General features: G+C 36.3%; 2 protein-coding genes across 2 annotated transcripts; one reads left to right on the top strand and one right to left on the bottom strand.

Moving 5' to 3' along the window:
• Positions 1 to 3,066: 3,066 nt before the first annotated feature.
• On the top strand, positions 3,067 to 3,381 carry LOC121249262. The gene has a single exon (XM_041147975.1). The coding sequence runs from the start codon at positions 3,067 to 3,069 to the stop codon at positions 3,379 to 3,381; it is 315 nt and encodes a 104-aa protein (XP_041003909.1).
• A 1,558-nt stretch (positions 3,382 to 4,939) lies between these two features.
• LOC121250502 (callose synthase 5) lies at positions 4,940 to 23,649 on the bottom strand. The gene is made up of 43 exons (XM_041149632.1): positions 23,562 to 23,649; positions 22,736 to 22,979; positions 22,430 to 22,530; positions 19,622 to 19,743; positions 19,421 to 19,517; positions 19,179 to 19,289; positions 18,957 to 19,085; positions 18,747 to 18,839; positions 18,309 to 18,400; positions 18,085 to 18,211; positions 17,827 to 17,964; positions 17,672 to 17,748; positions 17,487 to 17,565; positions 17,281 to 17,406; positions 17,062 to 17,176; positions 14,822 to 15,156; positions 13,844 to 13,896; positions 13,670 to 13,730; positions 13,494 to 13,575; positions 13,362 to 13,411; positions 13,147 to 13,233; positions 12,213 to 12,335; positions 12,011 to 12,105; positions 11,836 to 11,920; positions 11,601 to 11,761; positions 11,297 to 11,420; positions 11,101 to 11,195; positions 10,882 to 10,999; positions 10,633 to 10,784; positions 10,052 to 10,161; positions 9,808 to 9,933; positions 9,662 to 9,730; positions 9,243 to 9,432; positions 9,018 to 9,129; positions 8,815 to 8,934; positions 8,611 to 8,726; positions 8,432 to 8,515; positions 7,810 to 7,922; positions 7,514 to 7,743; positions 6,502 to 7,299; positions 5,984 to 6,034; positions 5,698 to 5,883; positions 4,940 to 5,486 (listed from the first exon to the last, which is right to left on the bottom strand). Exons 2-43 carry the CDS (start codon positions 22,917 to 22,919, stop codon positions 5,256 to 5,258), a joined length of 5,748 nt encoding a protein of 1,915 aa, XP_041005566.1. The 5' UTR covers positions 22,920 to 22,979; positions 23,562 to 23,649; the 3' UTR covers positions 4,940 to 5,255.
• Positions 23,650 to 24,710: the final 1,061 nt, after the last annotated feature.

Genomic DNA, 24,710 nt, shown 5'->3' with positions numbered 1-24,710 from the left:
AAATATTCTACATTTTTATAAATATAACTGAAGATGATAAAATGTAAAATAAATAATAATATTTCTCATATTAAAATAACTTTTTCATTTTTACGATGTGATTATTAATTCTTTTTTATAGAATTTATCTAAGAAAATCCTTAATATATATTTATATATATTTAATGAATTTTCAAATTTTTGGGGGCTAAAACCCCAAGACCAAGTGCAGGTCCGACCCTACTTGCAGCAAGATTGGAATTCATATACAGGAGAAACAAATTGAGGATGACATGCAGGCCAAACATGAAAAAATAAATGTGTTTTTTTACCATACAAAAAGCACTTGGAGAAATATGTTCTTGCAAATCGTTACACTCCTGTTCAATTAAGCAAGGTCCTTTTTTTTTAGCCAAATATGGAAGTCTTGATACGAGATTTTGAATGAAAAAAACTGAAGGGAAGACAAAATTCATCAATTCCACACGGTAAATCAGACTTTAGGCTCGGCATTTGCTAGAAATGGTAACACTTCTGATCTGAAATTCAAGAGAAAGATCATATTGAATTCAAATATCCTATGCTAAAAATGTGTGCTTTTATAAGGTAATGACGTTATATGTATAATATGACGAAAGTATTAGATCATTTATACCCTCAAATTTCATGATAATTTATCGTCTAATAAGATTTCCAAAAGAATATAAAATTATATTAATACACTGAAAAACATGAAATATTATTGAATTCATACTTTGTAACTTTCTACTAATTTTGCCATACAACTAGGACATAAAGATCATTTTTTTTTTTTTTTTAATATCTCTTCTTATGGAGTTCAATATGTATAAAAATGATATAGATACAACTATGTTATCATTTTTACACAACTTTGTAATAAAATCTAAAAAAGAAGTTTAAAAAAACTAAAATTTAATTAAATTTTAAAATAAAATAAAAACTTAGATAGAGAAAAATAATAATATTTTTATAGAATTTATTTGTAGATGTAATTCTCCTTCTCATATAAAAATATTTGCATCATCGGTGTCTCGTTTCCTTGACCATTTATCTGGCATCAGTCATGATCATGGAAAATAATTAGGGCTCGTTTGTTTTCAGAGATGAGATGAGATGAGTTGAGATTAAAGTTAAAAAGTTGAATAAAATATTGTTAAAATATATTTTTTAGTATTATTTTTGTTTTGAGATTTGAAAAAATTGAATTGTTTATTTTATTTTGTATGGGGATTTGAGAAAGTTGTAATGATGAGATGGAATGAGATGATATGTTTTCTAAAAACAAACTAGGCCTAGTCATCACGATTCACTAAGACAGCGAGCTCATGCATAAGCATTCTTATCTCTCTCTCTCTCTCTCTCTCTCTCTCTCTCTCTCTCCCCGTGTTTTTTTTTTTTTTTTCCGTCTTCACATTAAGTTTGATATTTTGTTTGGGCCTTAATTTTATAACTTGATTTTGATATTGATGCCTATATCAATACTCCTGACAATAAATGTTGTATGGTTCTATCTCTCTTCCACTCGAGGCTTTTAAAATCAGGCAAAAACTTGAGGGAATGATCGGTGAAAGTGGAAGGGATGGGATGGGATGGGATGAGTAGTTGCCACATTTTGGTTGAGATTCCAAAATGATTCTTTTGGTGGTGTGAAATCAATGTTTCCTGGTTTTGTGTTTTTCTGTAAGGTTTTAGGCTTAGTTTTACCATTTTATTAAATATTGGACAAATAATGGCTTCCATACTTGCTGGCAATTGAATGACAAAAGCCTTTTTTTTTTCCTAAGCCTTTTTCTTCTCTGTTATTAGATCATTATCTTCTACAACATAGCTCAAATGATGAAAGGTATCTTTATTGTTGTTTTTGTTATTATCATTATTACTTCTGTTGCTGAACAAGGAGAAACAGATGGTGTTGATTTTTGAATAAGTTGTTGAAGTCACATGTTGTATTAATATGAAAATTGAGTTATGCATGTTTTGGTATCTTTGTAAGTTCATTTAGATTTTTATTATTTATGTTGTATTTGATCATTTTGGTGAACATGCATAGTTTTGCTACTGGAAAAATGGTTCCATCTGATTCACTAACACCCATTGATGACTCCCAGTCTGTTTCTCCTATGCTTCTTCAATTAAATTCTGCCATTTAAGGATCTCAGGGAAGCTTGTTGCCTCCACAAGGGGCATTTTCCTCAGTTGGACCTCCACAAACACTGTATAACATGAATTTGCATGGACATACGCCTCAGGCCTTCATTATTTATGCCATCAAACTTTGCAAATCCTGCTTCATCTGACCAAGTTCAAAATTCACAAATATCATCCAGATTTGGGAACCCGAATGTTGCCAGAACAACAGCAACCGCAAGATAAAAAAAAAAATTTGACCTACAAAAGTTCCAGCATGGCTAGTAGTCAAAGCAACAGTCATCGGGCAGAAATTTGTTGCTGATTTTTTCACTCCAAATACCAAGAAGTGTTGCGTTTTATCTGGACTAGATAATTTAACTATGAAAACGAAACAGCAGCAGCAAGTGCATCAAATTACAGGAGGGAATTTAATTAATGAACGATCATTAACAATGCAGTCTTATGCAAGCAATTTGTGTTGCGAGTGTAAACATTTCACAGTCCCCAACATCAACCTTGACCTCTGCCACTAATTTTGTTGGGCTTCTCCACGAGAATTCCATAAACTCTCGGCATGAAAATCAAATGAACGGTCCAAGCGGTCCCTATGCTGGGACCCCTGTTCAGATGCCTTGCATAGGCTCCTCAACCACTCTTCTGCCATCTCAACTCAATCCCTCTTCTCCCTTCTTATCTCCAACTCCATCCTCTTCCAACAAACACCCGCAAACTTCTAACTTAACATCATCAGCCACAACAAACAATGTTAATTCAGCAAATTCACCAGCATAAATCCCACAATAGAACTCAGCTCAGTCAAAGGAGGCCAAAGATGAATGCCAGAGCTCTGTCGAGAAAATTCTACAAGAAATAGTCCAATCATCACAGTATAGTAAAGAGAATAACATCATCTATATTGGATCCTTGGGATATAACATGAATAATGTGAATGGAAGTAGCCGTTCGCTGACCAATACCAAGTCCTTAGTGGGGAATGAAGTTGTCAACAAAAATTCTGGTGTTCATGGTGGAGGGTTTGGTGGCGAGTTTGCTTTCTCTACCGCTGCTAGTGGAATCAGAGCTGCCATAATGAATAACTCTGGCACTTTTACTGGAAGGGTAGGCTTGTCATTAATGCCTCAGGGTGCTAGCGTGAACCTTCAACAACAGGAATTGGCTAGCAGGTTGCTTAATGGACTTGGAGCTGTAAATGGCTCAAATAATCCCCAACTCAATTGGAAATATCCCTAAAGAGGCTTATTTTTATTAATGACAGGTATTGTTCATCACGAAAGTTGCTTGTGACTCCTAGTCTGACTCCTCATTTCTATGGTGACACAAGCTGTTTGTGCCATAGATGCTTGAGAATGGTCATTATGTTAGGGACCTCGGTCTAATCCCTAAACACTAAGGTCCACAAGCTCGCCTTGATGATTGTGATGATTGCCAAATTGCTTGGCCTTGAACTTTCGTGGCAATGGAGGGTCCCTACGTTGATGAAGGTTTACTGTTTAAGTGATGGAAGTGATGATGATGATGATGATGCAATCGGGTGATCTAAGTATTTTGATGAATGTAATGCAATGTACCACAGCTTGTGCTTGTCCTTGAGGATGGTGCTGAATGGGTATGAGCTAGGGTTGGACAGGTAAGGTGAGGTTAGGGTTTCGGTGGGCTAGGGCAAACAAGTGTTTGAGAATGATGGCAATTAGGGTTTGCGTGATTTAGGGTAATGGATAGGGTTTTGGATTGATTGGAGATGAAGAATGAAAGATTCTTAAATGATAGGAATCTATTAAGGAAGGATGGGAATTCGGGTTTGGCAAATAAGGTAAGTCTTGGTTGACTTGGCTCAGGAGTGCGTGCAGGAGCATGCACAGGGGCATGCGCATGGCCAAGACATGGGCTGCTTGGCCATGGGCTACTTTTCTTGAGGTCTTGACACACTACAACTTGGAGGTTTCATGCAAAGTTACAGGATTTATCTCCCACTACTAATGAATATACAATTACAATCTATAACTAAAGAAGCGGGCCTCTTGACATCCCTTGCATCGTGCCGCAGCAACAGTGACCCGTCTGACTGTTACTCAATTTGGGGAGTAAACAAGCCTGACCTATCTTGCTCTCTAATTGTTAGTGCAAAAATGTAAGTCCCTTTTTATTTTAATCCTCTAATTCGCACCTCTGGGTTTTAGGAAGTACAGTGACTTATGGAAATTTGTGTACGTGGCTATAAGCTTTATTGATGAAGATCAATGAATTTGATTGTGATTTCCAGTTCCCTTTTTTCAAAAAAAAAAAATCTCTTCCTCTTGTAATTACCCTTCCTGAAGTTCTGTCTTGTAATGGTTTTAAAGCGTTACTACCATTTTAAAGTCAAATGATTAGCTATGTGAAATGTTGTCAATTCTTTAATTTTCGTTCTCTCCCCAGTCTATTTTATGTTCTCAAATGATGTTTCATTAGTTACTACATACTGCAAATACGATTCAAATTTGTGTTAAACATAATATCCTCTCGTTTATGCTTTCATAAAAGAGAAATGTTCATGCTTTTTTTTTTTTTTTTTTGGCACTGGGTGTCTAGGAACATCATTCCGACTAATCCCGAAAGTGCACAAGTCCTTAGTAAGGTGATTTTCACAAGTGTACCTCTATAATTCAAGAGAAAAATGCTCCTAGAAATTGTTTGCTCCAAGAGGATTTGAATTTTAGACTTGGGGGAGCATAACCCAAGCCGCCTTACCACTTGAGCCAACCTAGGGGTTGAAATGTTCATGCTTTCATTTGGATAACGAAAGAAAGAATGATACCAATTGGATATACATTTTAATTGCATATTGCTCACAATTCACGTACCAAGTAACAAGGATTTGTAAACTTTGGATTGAAACCTTTATTGTCGAGTGTGAGGACCTCACAAGGACCAAAAAGACAGTTACTTCCCGCAAGATGTAAAGATGGGTCCCGAGCAGGAGATGGAGATACCACACTAGATAAAGCATGCTGCGTTTTCATTTCCTGATTGTTCTCTATAACGACTAAAACTTCCTGAAAAAAAGCCCCTATCTCCTTTTTTCTCATCTCTTCTGGGAAGATCATGTTGATGCTGCATGGGTGGTTTTACTTGTTCTTCTTGCCACCAGCCAGAATTCGTTGAATCTGAAGGCCTCTGCTGAAAGCTTGGTTGAATAACAGCCTGGTCTGGAACTCTGAGACGAATGGGAACCAGGCCAGCATGGCCACGGGCGCAAAGATTACTAACCCCATAATGTATTCATAACCTCTTGCTAGAGCTTTCACTGATCCCCACATTCCAATGCCCTTTACGAACGGCCTGCAAGCCTGTGATATCTGTCGTACAAAGCCAACACTTCAATGACTAGTTAAAAACAGACTGCTTGTTTCTCTAAAATGCTTTCAACTCAGTAACCAGGAAGTGCAAAATTCGTTCTGACGTGTTTTCAAACCAAAGATGCAAGAATATAGATAAACTATGCGGACTGCAGAGAATGGTTTACAGGAAAATAAAAGAAAAAGAAAAAGAAATAAATGAGTCATGTACCTGCAGAAGTGCCCATCCTGTTGGCAAGAATGCCAGCAGGCTAGCAAAGATGTCTCCGACTGTGAGATTAACCACAGTAAATAGCACAAAAACGGTGAATACGCATCCAATAAAAAGGACTAACTTCATCAGACGGAACATCAGCTGGAAATCTGCACTGAATTGCTTGCTTCCCATCGACACGATCTGCAGTCCAATATTTACCATCCAATGAAATATAAGTCCAAGCCATGACCAGAGACAAACTCTTTTAATTCAGATGAAGTTCTTGGAGGTTGAGACTAACCTTTAAGATGACCACGACTGCTACAATGACCAGCCAGGACAGACCATAAACCTGCAACAACATAAAAATAAGTAAATAAATAAATAAATCTTAGGAAGAATTTTCTTTACTGGGAAACTATTTTTTATGAATTTTCAAATCCTCAAGTTCACAAGATCTTCTAACCCATTCCAAAACAAATTTTTCGTTTGAACTCATCTATGGTGGGGAAAAGCAGATGGCAGCAGTTACTTATTCTATCTATCCAAAGAGTCCTAGTTTTGTAACTCAGCCATGAGCTGCAACCAGGTGCTTCCTCTTTATGCACCGTAGTGCATCTATCATAGCAGCACTTGGATCCTAATTTTATTATTTTACTGGCAATTTATAGACATTGTTGCAAGGAAATTTTCAAAATTTTAAACCAAGGGCAAGAGCTTAGTATACAGAAGGATTGAAGTTTTTAGGGTAACAATCTTGCATCTTTTCATGGAACAAAATTCATGGAAATATGAACTAAATGTCGATAGCCAACTTACTTTAATGCTTGTGTCTTCTCCTACTGCATGTAGATGATATACAATTCCATACTGAAAGACAAAGAAGCGCAGAGCAAGAACAATATCCCAGAACCGACCAAAAAATCCAGTATACAGCAGATGTTCCTGTTCCTCATCCCACCAGGATTCCCAGCTCTTGTTTGCTGGCACACCAATTCCGCCTCGGCTCGTTATCCACTTTGTCCAATCATCCCAATCTTCCACTATCTTCTGCCATTCAAAGCCTGAAGGGTTGAAGAGGAAAGGAGCAAACAACCAAGAAGCCACTAAAAACCACATGGAAAATGTGAGGAGGGTATAAGATGAAGGATCAGGAGCAGCTGAACCATAAATCCTATAAACTATAAGCAATATCATAAGCTCCAACCCTTTCACAAAGTGGCTCCTTGAATACAGCCTATAGTTCTCTGCAAACTTCTCGTGACGAACCACAAAACCACGCCCAGTTGCTCTGTACTTTGCCCCACCATGCAGAATGGTGCGCCCAAAGTAATGGACCTTTGTTCCAAGTGAGAACGTGAAGAAAACTGCAGCTAGCTGCATCTGCATGATTATTATGTCACCTAATGCAGTTCCAAACCCTCTCTCCAGTCCAATCTCCATGACCATGGGCAAGGCCATCAAAAGACCTATTTGAACAAGAGATTGCGAAGCCATTGCTGCCTTTAAAGGATCATCTCCCTTTTTCCTGGCAAACCTAACTATTTCCTTCTCCAATCCACTCAATGACAGGTAAAGTTTGCCATATAAGTAAACATAGACTGTAATGACAACCATCTGCATAACAAGAAGAAAGTGTCCTTTTTAGCACATGAAAAATTGGCTAACTTTCTAAATGAAAATCTATGCACTTAGCGATGAGTTCTCCTTCATATTCATGCTTGTCCTTTACATATTAAATTGATGTAAATGGTACACAACCTAATTTCACAAAAACAGGAGGGATTTGGTCAACTATATCCAATTTAAATTTACTTTCTGTGGTTATTACCATAGCACTGACGTAGAATCCTACTGTCGTGAAATAAAACGACAGCATGCGAAAAAAGTCGAAACGATGCCCTAATCGATAGATATCCCTGCTCAGCGTCTGCTCTCCATTACCACAGGCCACTTTCGCTTCAAAGAGTGAGATTTGGTTGAGCCCGACATCTCTACCCTTTCCAACTTGGATATATTCATGATGAGTAACATTCCCTCGTCTTAAAGTTGAATTGAAACCTGCATAGGTAAAGCACATGTTAAGAAGTATTCTCTCAGAGAAAATGAAAGTTTTGAGGACGCTACCTGCAAATATGTCCTCGCTCAGGTTGATGCCACGAGAAGCCTTACTGATGCCACCACGAGTAATGTGGAATATTCTATCAAATACATCTGGATGACCATAGTGGAACCGAACCCTACGAACAACCAATGAAGTAAAGCCGAATATAAAATTTTGTTGCACCATATTTATTTAGATGATTTTCATGACAATGGCAACGACAACAAGTTAGTTTCCCATTCCAATATACCTTGTATACTAAAAACTGTCCAAATATTGATAGTAGCATGGTCTTGGGGGAAAATGTGAATTCCAAACATTAAAAGAGTGGGTGGGTGGGTGGGTGTGTGTGTGTGTGTGTGTGTGAGAGAGAGAGAGAGAGAGAGAGAGAGAGGTCATAAAATTCACTACCAAATGAAGCTCAAAAAAAAATTATATTTTGAGCATCCATGACAAGCTTTTCAAGTAATCTATGGGTATAATATACAATTACAATCACCATTCATTCATCCCAACTCTGTTCTCACTATGGAAAATGTCAAGTGAATTCTGGCTTGCTGTTCAAGATGAGGCAAACTTAAAAAGTAATTGCCTTGGGAATCTTAATTAATAAAAAAAGGAAAAGACAAGAGAGAGAGAACATACTTCAAAGGTCTTGCAAGCACTCTTTGGCCTATGGTAACAAATGACGTTTCTTGGTTTGACATAAACCAAGCCAATGAAGATACACTGCAGTGCAGATGCTAGAATGTTTAGAAATAATGTTGTAGGATCTAAATATTAAGATTGAAAAAAAAGCACTGGATAAATGGACTTCATCCAACCTTCCGGTAAAGATATGCTCACGAACACCCAAAATCGTAGGTGGACGCACTCCATGGTCCTCATTAAACTCTTCCAAAAGGTTACGCATCTTAAAAGCTTCTTCCAAGTAATTATCCTATGAGAAATTGACGAAGTAAATGATCACAGTTGGCCCAAATAATAGATAGAGGAACCATGATGACTTCAAAATTCTATTGACTAACCTGGTTCATGTCGATGGTCTGGACAGCTTCCCCTCTAGTAAAAATTATAGCATGGTTCTGATTTTCAGGCTTCCCTTCTCCTATCTTTGCCGATCCTGGCAATTTTATCCGATAGATTTCCTTTAAAGAAGATACAACAATGGTCAGTATGGTGATTGTAAATCAAAACAGTGGTTTTGTTCAGTGTTTGAAAGAGTAATCACCTGATCTAGGTTATCAACACCTTTGACCAATACAGAGTAGTAAACCTTCTGTACCTTTCCGCCTTCTCTCTCCTCAACTTCGTCTATATATGCTACACGAAGAGAGGGATTACTGTACAAAGAAGAATCAAGAATCATATTCTTGAACACAATGAATGCAGCATCAAAATCCTCAAAGAATTCAAATTGCATAACACTATCAGCTTCATCAGATGGAGAACATACTTAACCATCAAATTAAGAATATCTGTTGCACGGCGATCTCCACTGCGCTTCTGATTCCCATAATTCTGACATGTAGCAACATATGTGAATTTCATGTCAGCCACAGCCTCTAATTGTGCATATAGCGATCTCTGACTTTTCTTATCTTCCTCTGATGGAATTGTGACAGCCTTGTAGCCTTCAAGTATCTCTGATTGTGAAGAAAAGAAAAAAAGGGTCAGATGCCAACATAATTACCTCCAAAAGACAACATACTAGAGTAGACAATATGCTGCATCTGAGGAGAAAAAAATTAAGTTATAAACACACATCAACAAAAAGTAGAGGCCACAGGTACAAAGGCATCAGTAAGCCCATGCTCACACATGATTATCACTCTTTGCCAGATGTTAAAAAAGAAAAAGCTAATATACACTAACCTTTTTCACTAGCCATGTCGAGAAAAGCCTGAAGCTTCAAAGCCCGTCGGTAGTACATCATCCCCCTAACTGCAATGCTAAAATATACTTAGACTGAAGACCAAAACCAGGAGATGTAATTAATTGAGAGAATAAAGCATAAATACCTGTTCTGCACAGAGTTTGTCCCCTTAAAGAGACCCAGTGACGAAGATGCAATATGTTCTCTTCATTTTCCCATATCTCACTATTGTTTTTGCAATTCAGTCGCTCCATGAAGTTATTCCACTCATCTAATCAAGTCACAATATGATTTCTAAATTAGTAACACCAAGCAAAATGAATTCACTTTAAACATAGTTCAGGTACACCATTAAACAGTGTTAGAGTGCATATTCACATATCACAAACCTGGGAAAATCTTTTGAAGGTAATATATGACTGATACACCATCTTCATTTTCCATCTCAAGGTCAGCTTTAGAATAGACAGTTTCCTCGCTATAGTATGGAGTCAAGACACTTTCAATGGCAAGAAAAATGATTTAGCAACCATGTGACAAGGCTAATAATATAATCAAAAGCTTAAAGGCTTCATCTGCAATTCATGAAACAATTTATTGGAAACTCAAAAGTAATTGTAGTATCATAAAGAATAAGTTATGACACATTCGCTAGGCATTTGTAATTGCATATAATATGGCAAGCAAAATTTACAGAAACTAACACAGGTGGGTACCAATATTTGATATAGACACACAAGTAAAATTCATAGGAGTACTAATAATTTTTGGCAAGTCTAATTCTGTCCCTTGATAATTAACCCACTAGTTGATAACTTTCAGCAAGTATACCTCTGTCCCATAAAAGTTGTTATTTTTCTATGAGCACATGTCTAGAAGCAATACTTCAAATGGCTGATTTTTTCAGAAAGAACCAACCAAGACAGAGTGGACAAATATTTGAAGCCATCATTTGAAATATATATCAGACCTGAATGAGAGCATTTTACGAACTCGTGGAGCACGTGGCATATCCATGAACAATGAATTTGTGAAAAAGGCAATCCTTCTGCGTGCTTCAAGATTTGTTGGTACATCAAGGGCAGATTCCTTCACCGTCAATAGTATATAGAGGCGTCTTATCTACAAACAGTGGCATGCAACAAAATTGTGTAATGTTTACAGAAACCAAATGTAGAATTTATACTTCCATTACTATTAGTAACTTTCAATAATTTACCTGTTCTTCCCATTGTGCAGTGACTATAGGAGGGAACACTATAGCAGGTTTGGCATCGGTGCCAGCAAAAAGTTGCCTTCCAGAATCCTTGGTGCTATGACCAACTTCTACCAGTTCACTGAATGACATATATTATATGAGAGAAAGCAAGCACCATAATATACCATTAAACTTCTAACATAATTTCCGAACAGACTGATTGCAACAAAGTTAACCAACCGGATCTCATTCACCATCATATCACGAGTAACTACTTCTAGCATATCTTGCAGCAACAACACCACTGTATCTTTCTTGGATGGATCGCTGTCTTTCTGCAAAAGGAAAGGAAGACAGGAGTTTCAATCATATGATGGTCATGCATACACAAACACAACCACCGGCTATGACGAGTAGTTTTTCTCCAAAAACTCACCAAGATCCCCACAAGCTCCACAAATGTCTTGCAAAGAGTAGGCAAAGGGCCCATTCTGAAATTTACAAGAAGTGCATTCTTTGAAATGTTACTTTCAACTTCTTTGAAGATGATGCCCATTATCCTGTTAATTATTATGAATTAGTGTCAGCCAGGCGGAGGAAAATTGGAAATCTTGAAATATAACTAGGATATACACTTTATAGGAATCACATACATTAAATTTGATTATTTTGGGTAAAGAATCTAGGATTGATTGAATATATACTTTACAAATTAGTAACCAAGAGGTGCCAATAACAACCTTTTTTCTGTTTCGCCAACCACCAAGGCATTCAGAACATGCTTGAAAGATTCATAGCATTCAATCACAGCACATTTCATATATTCATCCGCACATATGCGCCTCCAAAGATCAGAGTCCTTGGATCGAAATTGAGCAGCCATATCCAATGCTATTGGGATCTTCAATGTAGACAAACAGTCAAAATAAAAAGCAGTGACAGATACAGTATATTTTGAAGAAGGATTACACTAACCTTGCTGGCAAGCAAAAAAGGTGGCCACTGAATTATTTTCAGACTTGGATCCGATGAATAAGGAACTATCAAAAGATCCATTTCCCTGCATTTAGAAGGAGCCACTCAGTTTAACTGCATGATGAATAAAAAGATAGTATAGGTGAAAAACAGAAAACTGGTTCAAGGGCCTTTCCTGTCGCTTAGTAGATCTTCCTCACGGAAACTACATATTACTTCATTCCATAACTGAGCAAATTTGGCAGCTTCACTTCTCCTGCTTGTCGTGATCTATAAAAGAATAAGATTTTAATTAAACATGAAGAGTACACTCGTATGTCTCTACTCAACTTAGGGTAATCAATAATATACAAAAGTTTTGAAGGCATAAGTGCAACCTCAGCAAAACGCTTGGATAACGAGAATCCCCTTTTCTGTGACCTATCAGAAGGCACCAAATATGTGTTGAATGCGCCAGGTAAGGACTGGAACCTTGACCTTAGCATGCCAAGAGTTCGTATCTGTAAAAAGAAAAAAAGAAAATAACATAAACAGGCCTCAAAGCTCAAGTCAAAATAGTTGGGCACAAGTCTACAAGCCATGGAGTTGTTGCTATGCCACTATCATATTTTATCTCGTTGATCACATAAAATTAAATCAATCCAAGGGTTTCCTCACTAACATAAGTGAGATGCATCAATAGCCAAATGATACGAGTGGAAGACTAAGATATTCACTTGAATTAAAAGAAAATGATGGCCGTATGTTAATATTTCTTAATTCTGGAAAGAGTGTGCCTGTTAAAATTGGAGAGAGACAGACAGAGACAAAGAGTTTAATGAAGCCTGGAATACCCACCTAATGATTCACTGACAATGTAGCAGCAGAATGTAGTTTACCAAGATGTAGAAATAAATATAGAATGTCATGTACTCTTGATATGATACATCTCCCACTTCTAGGAATTCTCTTATGCCTCCTTGATGGTAATGTGGGAGGTAAATAACAATGACTTCAGTAAAACTCAAAATGAACAACCCAAAAGTCCACATTTCGATTCTGTAATCCTTGATCCAACTATCAAGAGCACCAATATTGAGTTATGCTACCCAGGTATTGTTGGAAAATTAAAAAGGGCCCAATTAACCTAGCTTTGGCTAATCTTTTGTGCTTACAAACAAAAAATAGAGAAGTATGAACGCAAAACAAAATGGGCAGATAATTCACCTTAAAGGATGCATGATGATCCATCAAGTAATACGATAAAATATGTCATGAATAATTTAGGACAGAAAAAAATACAAAGAAGAAAAGATCATTCTAATGGGTCACCTCTCCTAGACGATCAAAGGCCCCCAGAACACCACCATATAAAGTCGAGCAAATGGCATACCAAATTTGAGTGTCCATGAAATAGACCTGCATTGAACTTACAATGTGATATGAGATGCATTGCCAAAGGATACTGTAGGAGGTGTCATCCCTGACAAACTGAACAAAGTAACAAAATATCAGACTGAAAATTGGAAAGATAAAGTAACACATACCAATATCACCGGTACCCAGAGTGCCACAAGTGCTCCATAATTCTTTTTTGCTGCATTGACAACAGAACCTTAGCATAAACAGGCCCCTAAGTTGGAAAACATGAAAAGAATGAAGAAACAGCATATAGATACCTTCAGGGAAAAATTCATGCCAGTCATAGTCAATACGACGAATATTCATTATGTCACGTGTCGGCTTCACCAACGGTTTTATCTAGAGAAGAAGAGACAAAATGCTTAACTGAAAATCCAACCACCTCACATATCTCTTTTACATAGAAAGATTAAGAATCACCGCCGACCAATACCTGGACAAAATAGCTGAATGCAAACTTGGAACTCAGAAGTACCAACCAAAAAATAGTATACCTGAAATCAGAAAATTATCTACACAAATGAAGCAAACTTCTACCCAACAAAAACTGAAATACTGAATTGTAAATCATTGGATAAAGATTAGTGTGTTTCCACGTCATACACACTTTATCAGGGCGAACTGACTTTCATGCATTCCCCTCCCAACATATATTCTTGGCTGCATAAAAGTAAGAAAGCAATATAACAGTATTTATTATGGCCTGGGGATGCTGAAAACAAAAGAAAAAGTAAAAGACACACACACACACATATATATGGTGCTCTGCGACCAGGATCAATAAAGTAGCTTCAGATTAACTTAGTAAAACTAGATCTGTGTTTTTACAATTGGTGTTCCAAATAAGGGAATTTTTAAGTGAGTTTAAGTTCAACCAATTATGTTTGAAGCCTCAGCCAGGCAAAATTTATTTCTAATCCAATGGTGTCAGTATAAAACGTGACTTAGAACTGAATTCCGAATCCCATAGTTTGTATCTTTTCTTTTTCTTTTCTGTATCTATCGGAATTATCATACTCCCTATTGACAAAAATCTGTGAAAAACAGAGGCACCGAAAAAAAGAAGGAAAAATAAAATAAAATTGAAAAGAATGCAACATTGTTTGATTCTCAATACGTTGCCCTTCGAAGTACGAATTTAGCTATAAGAGTACACTCTACAGATTTTAACCCATCTCATCTATTAGTTATCTTTGTTGACCCGCTACATACTCAAAAACCTAAAGGTCCTATGTTCATGTGCCAAGGACTTTTTTGAACGCATTTTTAGTCGAACATCTACTTGATGGGGAGCAAGTTAATTGCTTCACAACATAACCAACATAAGCGCATAGATTCCACTCCCATGTGCACAAAACTTTTGAAACACCATCTGCAGTTGTGAACAAGGCAGAATATCTTTTTTCCCAATTTCATACAATATTTGCTACGGTAGATTTCCCAGCTACTTTCATCTTATAGTCTCTTGCAACTGGCTTGCTTAACAAACGCCCAACCAGTTAAGAACCTGGGCAAGCCTAAGGAATGATGATACAAGACATGCAAGAAAACATAGGATATAAGAAGCGCAGAGCAACAGAATTACCTGTGACCACCACAAGAGGAACCTAATGATATGCCAATCTGAGTTTTCAATCCAACGACGGAACATCGGGAAGACGAACAAAGCAGCTGTCAGTAAATTTGGGAGCAAATAGATGGCTACAGCCATGATATATAGAGGGGAAATGCCTTTCACTTCACCAAGAAATGACAACATATCTTTAATGTTTTTAGGAGCCATTTTAGATGAGTGCAGATAAAAAACCGGAAGAATGATGGCCCATGCAAGACTAACGATTATTTTGAGAATATTTCTCAGCACATCAGTGAACCTCCACCTATGATATCCTGGGAAGTTCAGAAAAAGGTCCAAATTACCTAAAACAAAATAAAAGAAAAAGATGAGAAAAACTGTCAGCTGCAAAATTGAAGTGGCAAAACTGCCGTAACTTGCTTCAATACAAATACCATCTCAGCTGAAAACAATACCAGATACAGGAGTAAAGCAATGATCCAACAGCTACATAGAAACCAAATAATTCTCCCTATATTGGGAGGTGGTAGTGCATTTGTGAGATTATTATTTTCATTGGCTCCCATGCTAACAACTTTCTTTTGTGGAGAGTCCTAACTATACAAAGCTCATATCAAGTCCCATGCCTGAGCAATTTGGGACCCTAACCCTCCTCCTTTGTGTCCCAATCAAAAAGAAGAACAAAAACAGGTGAGTTCAACTTCCCAGTAGATGCAATTAAAGTTGCAAATGGACTTAATGTGAAATCTAAGCACATATAGATTAAAGAAGGTGATCAACGGAGACTAGTGCTTTTGCTGTTGTCTCTGCCACAGCAGCCTTTGCTGGTTTGTTTGGATACTTGGAATAAAGAAAAGGGACTAATGTGATTTGGCTACAATGGCTTATCTATAATAGACAGTCTCAGACGTACATCTTTCTCGTTGGCCAACATACTAATAGAAAATCGAATATAAATTGATCACATGTTAAATGTATATGTAAGCATATAGATGAGTCCTATAATTTATCCCAATGAACTGACACCATGAATTCCACATATACATCACTCATATAGTGTACCCAAACTGTTTTTCACTTTCCAACAGGATCCAAATAGGTCCAACTTGGAGAAATTAAGGAAAATCTACCTTATTTGAATCTTTACTTTGCAAAAGCTCTCAACTACAACAGATAGCCACAACATCCCATAATTTATAACTCATGAGCAATATATTTGAAAACAAGGGGAAACCCCAATTTCCACTTTCAAACTATAAAGCATTTTACACTTTGCACCTAAACTACCAAAACGAGCACATTGCACCCTTAAACGAACAAAAAGTTGCAATGCCCACCCTTTGTTAAGATCCAATCATCAAGATTGTGGTACACTGCCTATTTTTACCTATTTTGCATCCACCATAACAGCCAAAATGGGACAAGGTTGCTATCAGTTTCTAGTAGTTAGAGGGTGTATTGTGTCAATTGTGGTAGTTTGGAGTGCAAAGTGTAAAACAACCATGGTTCGAGGGTGGAAACTGTACTTTGTCCAAGAAACAAGAACTGTCAGTTTTGTGAAAAAGACATTATAAGTTCACAAATTTGTCAAAATAAGTGGGAAAGTCTTTAAAAATCAATGAAAGAAGCCAGGTAACTTCCTTCTGAATGCACATTCTGCCTTATCTAAGGAAGCATCTTCTTTTACATATTTATCGAAGAAAGTGTCTTGTTTTACAAAGTGAGATTAACCACCAATAATGAGGCTCCATAATAATGCAATAACCACAAAATGCAGAAATGAAAAATAAATCAGGTTTGTATCCAGTCCTCAAAAGCATTTATTTTATAGATAATATCTAAAACATTTGCAACTATATAAGTACATTTGGAAACTGGATATTATTTGAAAATATTTCTTATGTGGAAATCCTGCTTATAAGTACTGCTATGTATTGAAGAAATCTTATTCCAAGAATCTTATTCCAAGAATCCTGCTTATAATTTATCTAGTTTTAGACGCTGATTCAAACATGATTGATAGAATTATTCCTAACAGGAATTCGTGTTTATTTTAAAGTATTAGGATAAATTACAGACTTCTCTCCAAGTTTAAGTAAACATTGTCGCTAGCACTAACTAACTACTTTACAGTATAAGATGCTTAGAAAGAGAGATACAAGCAGCATATATTCAAAGTGGCTATTTATAAAGAATTAATAACAATTGAATATAAATGAGCATTGCAGCTGTAAGTGAGCATAACATACATTGAAGGAAACGAAGAATGGCTGCAGTGATGAATATCGTGGATAGATCGAATAGGACTTTTGCTTGAAATATATCTACTAGTTTAATCTTTTTCCAGGCAATGATGATCATTCCCTGTAATACATATCAAAAACATTGAGTATAGATACATGCATACTCAATAAGAGCCAACAAAAGAAACTTCAGCCTAGTATTTCCAATCTGTAGCAATAAAGTACCTGTAGAGCCAGAATATAAAAGGTCCACAATCTATCAAAACTTCGAAAAATGTGCCAAAATGTTCTGGTCTCAACAAAGTATGATTTGCCTGTGGTTCCAGCTTTTTCTCCAGAACACTTCATTCCCTGTTATAGTAGTTATTCTAAGATGAAGCCACAAACTAATTTCAGAAATGTGGTAGGAACTTCTCAGAGTATTAGAATACCTGTACTATATCACGTGTTGATTTAAAAAAATCACCATCATCACGCATAGGCCAACCAAGAGAGAAGCAATGAGACGACCTAGAAAAATGCAAGGAAAAATAAAATCTTCAAAAAGGAGAGAGACCCAAACAAGCAATAAAATCTCAATATTCAATCAGCAACTTGATATCAAGCCCATACGAACCAGAAGTACTCATTCAGATCATCATAATTGCACCAGGCAGTGTGAGAAGCTCTACCATTTCTGCTCTTCTCGGCTTCCTGGCATCAGCAGCATTCTCATATCAAAAATAAAGATCTGAAGTTTGAACCAGCAGATATGAACTTCCAAGAACATACCTTTTCTATTACACGATACAGGGGCGTTATAACCTTCCGCAGGAATGCCTCATCATCACCACCATAAGAAGGCTTAATATTTTCACCAGTGACAATGCTAACATTTCCAGCCAATAGGCCATGGAGTTCGTAAGCCATCTGAAAGTAAAGTCTCCATCATTATCAAAAATGTAATAATCTATAATGAATACAATGGATGGAAAAATCAGATGAAAAATTACCAAGAAAGGAATTCACACAGATGAGAGCAGTACTCACATTATGAAATATATAGCATAGACATTCTGGCATGAAGCGAATGTTAGCTGCTTCTCCCCAAATAAGAAGATATAAGCCCATGTATAGCAACTTTCTCTGCTGTATCTCTTGCTGACCTTGAGGAAGCCTATAGGGAATGGGATTTGTCTATTTTAGCATTAAGTTCCACATCATGCATAAGAGCTCAAGTTGAACCAGTAAAAATGTAGATATGGTTATCTCACCGTAAACTGTGTTTTCGTCCCAAAAACTTGCACCATGTTTTGTAATTCTTGAAGAGCTTGTTCATAACTGCATCAACAGCACGTTCATCAAGCTGCATAAAAATTCAAAGAAATATCAGAAAGGTTTAGCCACGGCCAATAGTTTAAAATCATACATAAGGCAGGCTAGCCATATAAGACGGTGCTCAGGGTTTATGATCGTGAGCCAAAATAAAGCAGAAAATCTCATGAAACACTGTTCAGATTGTCAGTAAAGTAACTAGCAGATGCATACACACATATCCCACTTCAGTTCTAAACTTCAAAGTTGCTCAAGCGTTTAAATGCAGGAACAGCCATATCACCGTCCATCATCAAAGGGACAAAAGAAACTACAATTGCTGGGGCATAAAAAGTGTAGACAAAACTAGAATTCAAAAATGAGAAATTGGGGCATGCCTTGTTAAGAGGTTCAGGCTTGGGATGAAGCCTTATATGAGCATTAGCAAGTAGCAAAATCAAATTCTCCCTCTGGTTCCTGACATTGTCTCTCTGTAGTCAGAAAAAATAAACCAAATGCATTAGACACTTGCTGAAGATCTTAAAGTGACTCCTAGGCCCAATTCAACCATGTATCTATCTTTTTCTCTCTTCTCGGTTAAAACATGCCTGGAACCCGAACATGGCCCTCAGCCAATCAAGGAGGTCTAAATCTCCTGCTTTCTGCCTGTGTTGCTCAAACGCACTGGGCCAGCTCAAGCCACGAGTGTTCCACAGTGCAGCCACAGCAGCCTTAACCTGGTATAAACAGAAAGCAGGAAACTTGAATGCCACCTCAACTAAGCATAAAAAAACAAGACGCTGTCGACATTAATCACAACAGGGGAATACCTCTTCAAGCTGCATGATAGACTGTGAAGCCCCGGCGGAATCCAAAGGAAGAATATTATACGGTGCATAAATTTCTGTCTTTTCTTGGACATCTCTGGCGGCCGCGATAATCTGCTCATAGAGACATTGTTGCAAACAAGCTTATGCCATCGGATAGTGGGCGTTTCAAAAAAGACTGACACGGGCAGAAAATCACCCGAATCAGGACAACATCAAAATAAAATGACAATTAATTAGTCTACCTCAGGAGCAACTTCTTCAACTTTCTCAGTTTTATTAACAGCACAAAGCACTTCAAATAGCACTCCAGCTGTCTGATAAGCTTTTCCGAGTTGAGCTCTGTCGAGAATTGGAATATAATAAGCATATTACAGGAGCTTTCAGTCCTCCACAAACAAACGAGAAAAATAACAAGAGCAGAAGTATAGCAATTGTTTAAATACCTGTCTGCCTGTTCCCCTTGGTCCAGAGCACTAACATAGTGTTTATAGTATTGCTGATAAAAGCTTTCAATTTCCCTTGCATCCGTCTTCTTCACCCGAGAGGCAAGACTAGAAGCATTGTCCTGAGTCAAAAAAGTCGAACCAATTATCCTTACGCTTCAAATGGACTGTGAGAAAAGATTACCTCCAAATTTCTACATTCAAACTCTTCACTTCTGATGGGATGTAATATTTTCCCAGCTAGTTTGACAAAAAATGGTGTATTGTACTAGTTTGAAAAATAAAATGGTGTATTCATCGTCGAGCTCAGATGAAAAAAATGGTAAGTCACCCATAATTATACTAATTGTACTATAACTGCGGCCTCAAGATTATAGTCCTAACAACCCAATTGAAATCTGCTTTTAGAAAATGTCGAGAGAAAAAGGAAGGGAGGGTCATTCTGGCAGAAAAATGCACGGAGAAATTATTCTTTACCTCACAGTTATCCTTTTACAAGGTATCAAATTATCGCTTCGATTCGGAACATAATATAATCATGCCTTCAATCTGGTGGAATGATGAAGTTTACAATTTTCCATAAAATTTCACTCAATAATGAAATAGTATCGGTTAACTCAGAGAAGGGGAAAAAAAACATAGTAAAACACTTGTGAACCGAGCCCATTCTCTAACCTATAAGAAAACCACGGTCCTGTTCTTTCCATGACAGCGGGTAAAACCGTAAATGTCCCCAGTTTACCAAAACCCCTCGTTACAAGTTGCAACAGGTGGATCCGGATGGACGCTTATTGGATATGGATAGCTTATTGAGATGATAATTTTGTAAATAGTAATAAGAAAATTTATGTATAATAGTGAAATAGTTTAATATTTTATGAGATTTTGAAAAAGAAAGAGAAAAAATTGAAAAAATATTATAAAATTAAAATATTATTAGAAAATAATTTTTTAATATTATTTTTATTTGATATTTAAAAAAGTTGAATTATTTTTTATTTTTTGTTTGAAAGTTTGGATAAATTGTAATGGTTAGTTTGAAAAAAAAATGTAATGATTAGTTTGAAAGTATTTGTATTTAAGTGACATTTGGAAAGTAGGAGAGATGAGATCATATCAGAATTATGAGATTGAAACTTTTTCCAAACAAACCCTTAATAGATAAAATAGTTTATGATCCAGTAAAAAAAAAAATTATATTCATCATCCTCACATACCACATTTTTTTTATTTTTTCTCTTATCAAATATGTGGTAAATAGATGATTAATAGAAGAATTTAATTAGTTTAAGAAGAATAAAACTAAAAAAAATAAATATGATGTGTAATGTATGAGGATAATGAATAGCAAAGCTTATAAAAGTCCTTATAACTAACTCAAAGATTTAATCTAGTCTATAGTTAATAACTAATCATCGGCGTAAATCTAAGCTGAAAATTTTCAATAGTTGTGTTTATATTAAATGAGGAAGAAAGAATAGTTTTTTTTTTTTTTTTGAGGAAGAAAGAATAGATTAATCAACTGTCATATAATAGGTTAATTAAGTTTAATAGGGGTGTATATCGACCTATCTAATTGGGTAAAAAATAACGGATCATAACTTGAGAATCAAAATCTATGTTCCTAATGATCTCCTGGATGAATGCACCCTCAGTCCCTAACCTTCATTCATCAAGTATTTGAAATGGAAAATGTTAGTCAAAATTACTGTTTAAAATTACCGTTCAAATATTTTAATTTTCTTATTTAATAACTAAAAAAATAACAATTAGTATAGTTGTATTTTTTTTAATAATTAAAAATATTAAAAAAAAAAAAGAAATTGAAATGAAGTGGTATGCCCAGCAGTAACCGCTAGCCGCCCACTAGCATGATACATTTAAAATTAGTAAAAAAATTTAAAAAGTATTAGATTTATAAAAATAAATTTATAAATAGCATAATTAGACGTGGTGCGGAGATATACTTTATCGTAAAATAAAATTTAAATCTGTTATATAATTTTATAAGACGGCCATTCCTCTCCCCGACGTTGAGACGTAGGACCGCTCGCGCTTGGGTTGCAATCACTGTTGCCTTCACAAACTTCAAGTACTAGTCTAGAAAATATATATTATTTTCATCTTCTTATCATTTTACGATATAATATTAAATAATAAATATTTTATTATATAATATTAAATAATAGAATCACAAATAAAATATAATAAATAATTTTTAATTATTTGATGTCACATTATAAAATAACAAAAAGATATTGAGATTTGTAATGATAATTAGTATTACCTATTCTAAGCTTATATTAGATCACTCTCATTAACTTGGTTAAAATTTAACTTTAACCAAATTTAGCTAATAAGACACTTAAACACCTTCACATTGAATTAGGCATGTCTATATAAATTTAGACTATATAGATATTAACTACAGTAACTCACCAAATATGCGAGAGTCATGAGTAACTTAACCAAACACTATAATATTTATTTCTCATCAAATATGTGGGTATTTTTTATAATTAAGAAATTTGGTTTGATTTGTTATTATTAAATATAAAATATGATAAAAATAAATTAAATAAAAAAATATTAAATTAATAATATTTTATTATTATATAGAAAGTAAATAAATAATCTAAGTTGAATTTAAATGAATTAGATAAATACAAATTTATATTATATTAGCTCAATTTTAAATATGCATTTGGCTTGATGCTATTAATCCGAAAACAGATATTTTTTCAAATGAACTTAACTTTTCAGATCTATCAAATTTAATTTTGAGAAAAAGGACAGAGAAGCCAGTACCCTTTCTAACCGTTGCAGGAGCCCTGTCTTAAACTGCCTCACGCCACGCCCACTCGAGCTTTGATCCAACCTGTGCGCCTTCTCAAACGCATAGAATCGACCTTCCACAATAACCAACCAGAAATGTACTTTCAGAAAAACTAGCAAAAACATACACTTGCAGTCTTTCAGAAATCACTTTCGGCACACTCGCAGTGTCACACAGCCGAATTCACAACATCAACATTCACCAAAACCCTAGTTACAAACACGTGCATGCATACATACAGACGTAAAGATAGATGAGGGAGATATAGAGAACTTTACAGAGATAAGAAACTCGAGGTCGCTCGCTTTCGATCTCGTTAGCGACTCGGAGGATGGGAGCAATAGAGGCAAGGGACGAGGGGACAACCTCGTTGTCGAAGACCTCCATGGAGAAGGTGGTCATGGCGGCGCTGCGAGATGGCTTCCTCGCCAGGGCCTGTAGGACCGACTCGGAAGTCGACATTGCTGTCACCTCCTCGGTCGGGGAAGGAATTTACGTGTTTCCCTCTGTTTTAATCTCTACCTGCCAAACCACAAGAAGAAACAAAATCAGAACTAAAACGTTTATGCGTTTGTATATATAACTCGATAATTGAACCCTAGCTAGCAGCTCGAAGAATCAAGCGCTCTCACGATAAATATTTTTGAAAAAATGAGATTCGAAAAATGCTCCATTTGGCAGCAGAGAAACGTAGGAAAGGAGAAGAAAATTTGGATAATACTGGTTGACAGTAACTCGAAAACAAGGATGTTAACAAGTAGTCAGTATAAAAATTAAAAAAATGGTCGTCATTTATTTAACTTGGATTTTATAGTACTGGAGAGAAAAAGGAGATGCTCAAGATAACAACCACAATCTAGGTCCCCGAAAATCTTCAGGAGAATTGAAAGAACGAGGTCTATTTTGAGAGATCCTGAACATTACAAAATCATATATAGTCCATGATCAGATTCTGGACCGGATCAGATCAATTGCACGAAAACGAAAAGCGAAACACGGAACGTCCAATTCTTTCCATGTGCGATAAAGACAGCAGGAAAGATGGAGCAAAAACGGAACTGAATATTTTTCCTCAATCGCAAACCGGGTGATAAAGCAGCTTACGTTTGATTAGCAGGTGCAATTAAAATGATGATCCAGCTGATGCTAAATAGCGCCTTCGTCTTTAATCATGCAGGAGCCATGCATGCATAACCAACAAGGAAAATCAAAGACGAAAACTTAGTGGTAATGATGAGTTAATTAATTCTCTTGGACGAGAAATGAAGCAAATTAAGAAAAGCAGAGTGAGAACAGGGGGAGACCGATGGTAAACCTACCGGTGGATGGAGTTTCGACGAGGCAAATTAAAATGTCTTGCTGATCAGCCAAATCAAGTCGTTAGAAAATAAATGGAGAGAGAAATCGAGAGAGAGAAAGAGAGAGAGCTTTTAGTGGGAGTCCGTACGGTTGGCTGGGGGACAGATGGAGGAAGGGGAGAGTTGAAAGAAAGGAAGGAAGGAAGAAAGAAAAAAGAAAGTGCAAGGGTGGACGGACACCGATATTGGAGGCACGTAAATCGTTTTGAATTTGAACGCTTCTCCGTCTCTCTTGCCTCTGCTAGTTACAGACATACATACATACACATATATATTATATGTGTGTGTGTGATTGGAGGTCCGTTTTTCTCTTACTCTCTCTCTCTCTCTCTCTCTCTCTCTCTCTCTCTCTTTAATTTTTAATTTGTTAGGGATCCGTAATTTGCAGATTGCTTGTACGCTGTAAGTTACAACAGTCTGTCTCCCTTGCTTCTACGCTGTAGTTAGGTTATAACAGTCTGGACATAAGCACCAATTAAGGTCCATTTTACGAGTACCAGCTTTCTCTTCCATATTATTAACCACCTCGAGCGCGCTTCTACTCAACCGTTTAGGTGCGCGCGGTGCCAAGCGGGCCGGAGGAGAGAGAGCTGGCACGGGACCACCCCGTACGTGTACCCACATCCTCACGTGCAATGCAAGCTGAACATCCATCTTTAAATTATTACAATATATGGATACATATATATATACAAGGATTTAAATAATTATGTAGTGTATACGTTTGGAACTGATAGCAGCCATATATCATACTATATGAATTATGAGTCGTATTAACTTTTCGTTATACTTTACCAATTTGACATTTTTTAAGTAAATTTTTATGTTAATCATTAATTTTAAATAAATAATTATTTAAATTTAATTAAAATATAATTAATATTATTATTATTGT

This window comes from Juglans microcarpa x Juglans regia, chromosome 2D (assembly GCF_004785595.1).
Source record: "Juglans microcarpa x Juglans regia isolate MS1-56 chromosome 2D, Jm3101_v1.0, whole genome shotgun sequence".
Taxonomy (NCBI): Eukaryota; Viridiplantae; Streptophyta; class Magnoliopsida; order Fagales; family Juglandaceae; genus Juglans; species Juglans microcarpa x Juglans regia.
This window is presented reverse-complemented; position numbering and strand designations above follow the sequence as displayed.

Bases quoted from the DNA above. Each gene is read 5' to 3' on its own strand.
- LOC121249262 (XM_041147975.1), top strand. From the start codon at position 3,067: ATGAATAATGTGAATGGAAGTAGCCGTTCGCTGACCAATACCAAGTCC.
- LOC121250502 (XM_041149632.1), bottom strand. From the start codon at position 22,919: ATGTCGACTTCCGAGTCGGTCCTACAGGCCCTGGCGAGGAAGCCATCT. The intron at 15,157-17,061 runs GTATGTTATGCT...ATTTTGTTTTAG, and splicing joins CATTCTTCGTTTCCTTCAAT to GTAATTTGGACCTTTTTCTG. The intron at 8,727-8,814 runs GTTAGTCAATAG...AATTTCTCATAG, and splicing joins AGACCATCGACATGAACCAG to GATAATTACTTGGAAGAAGC.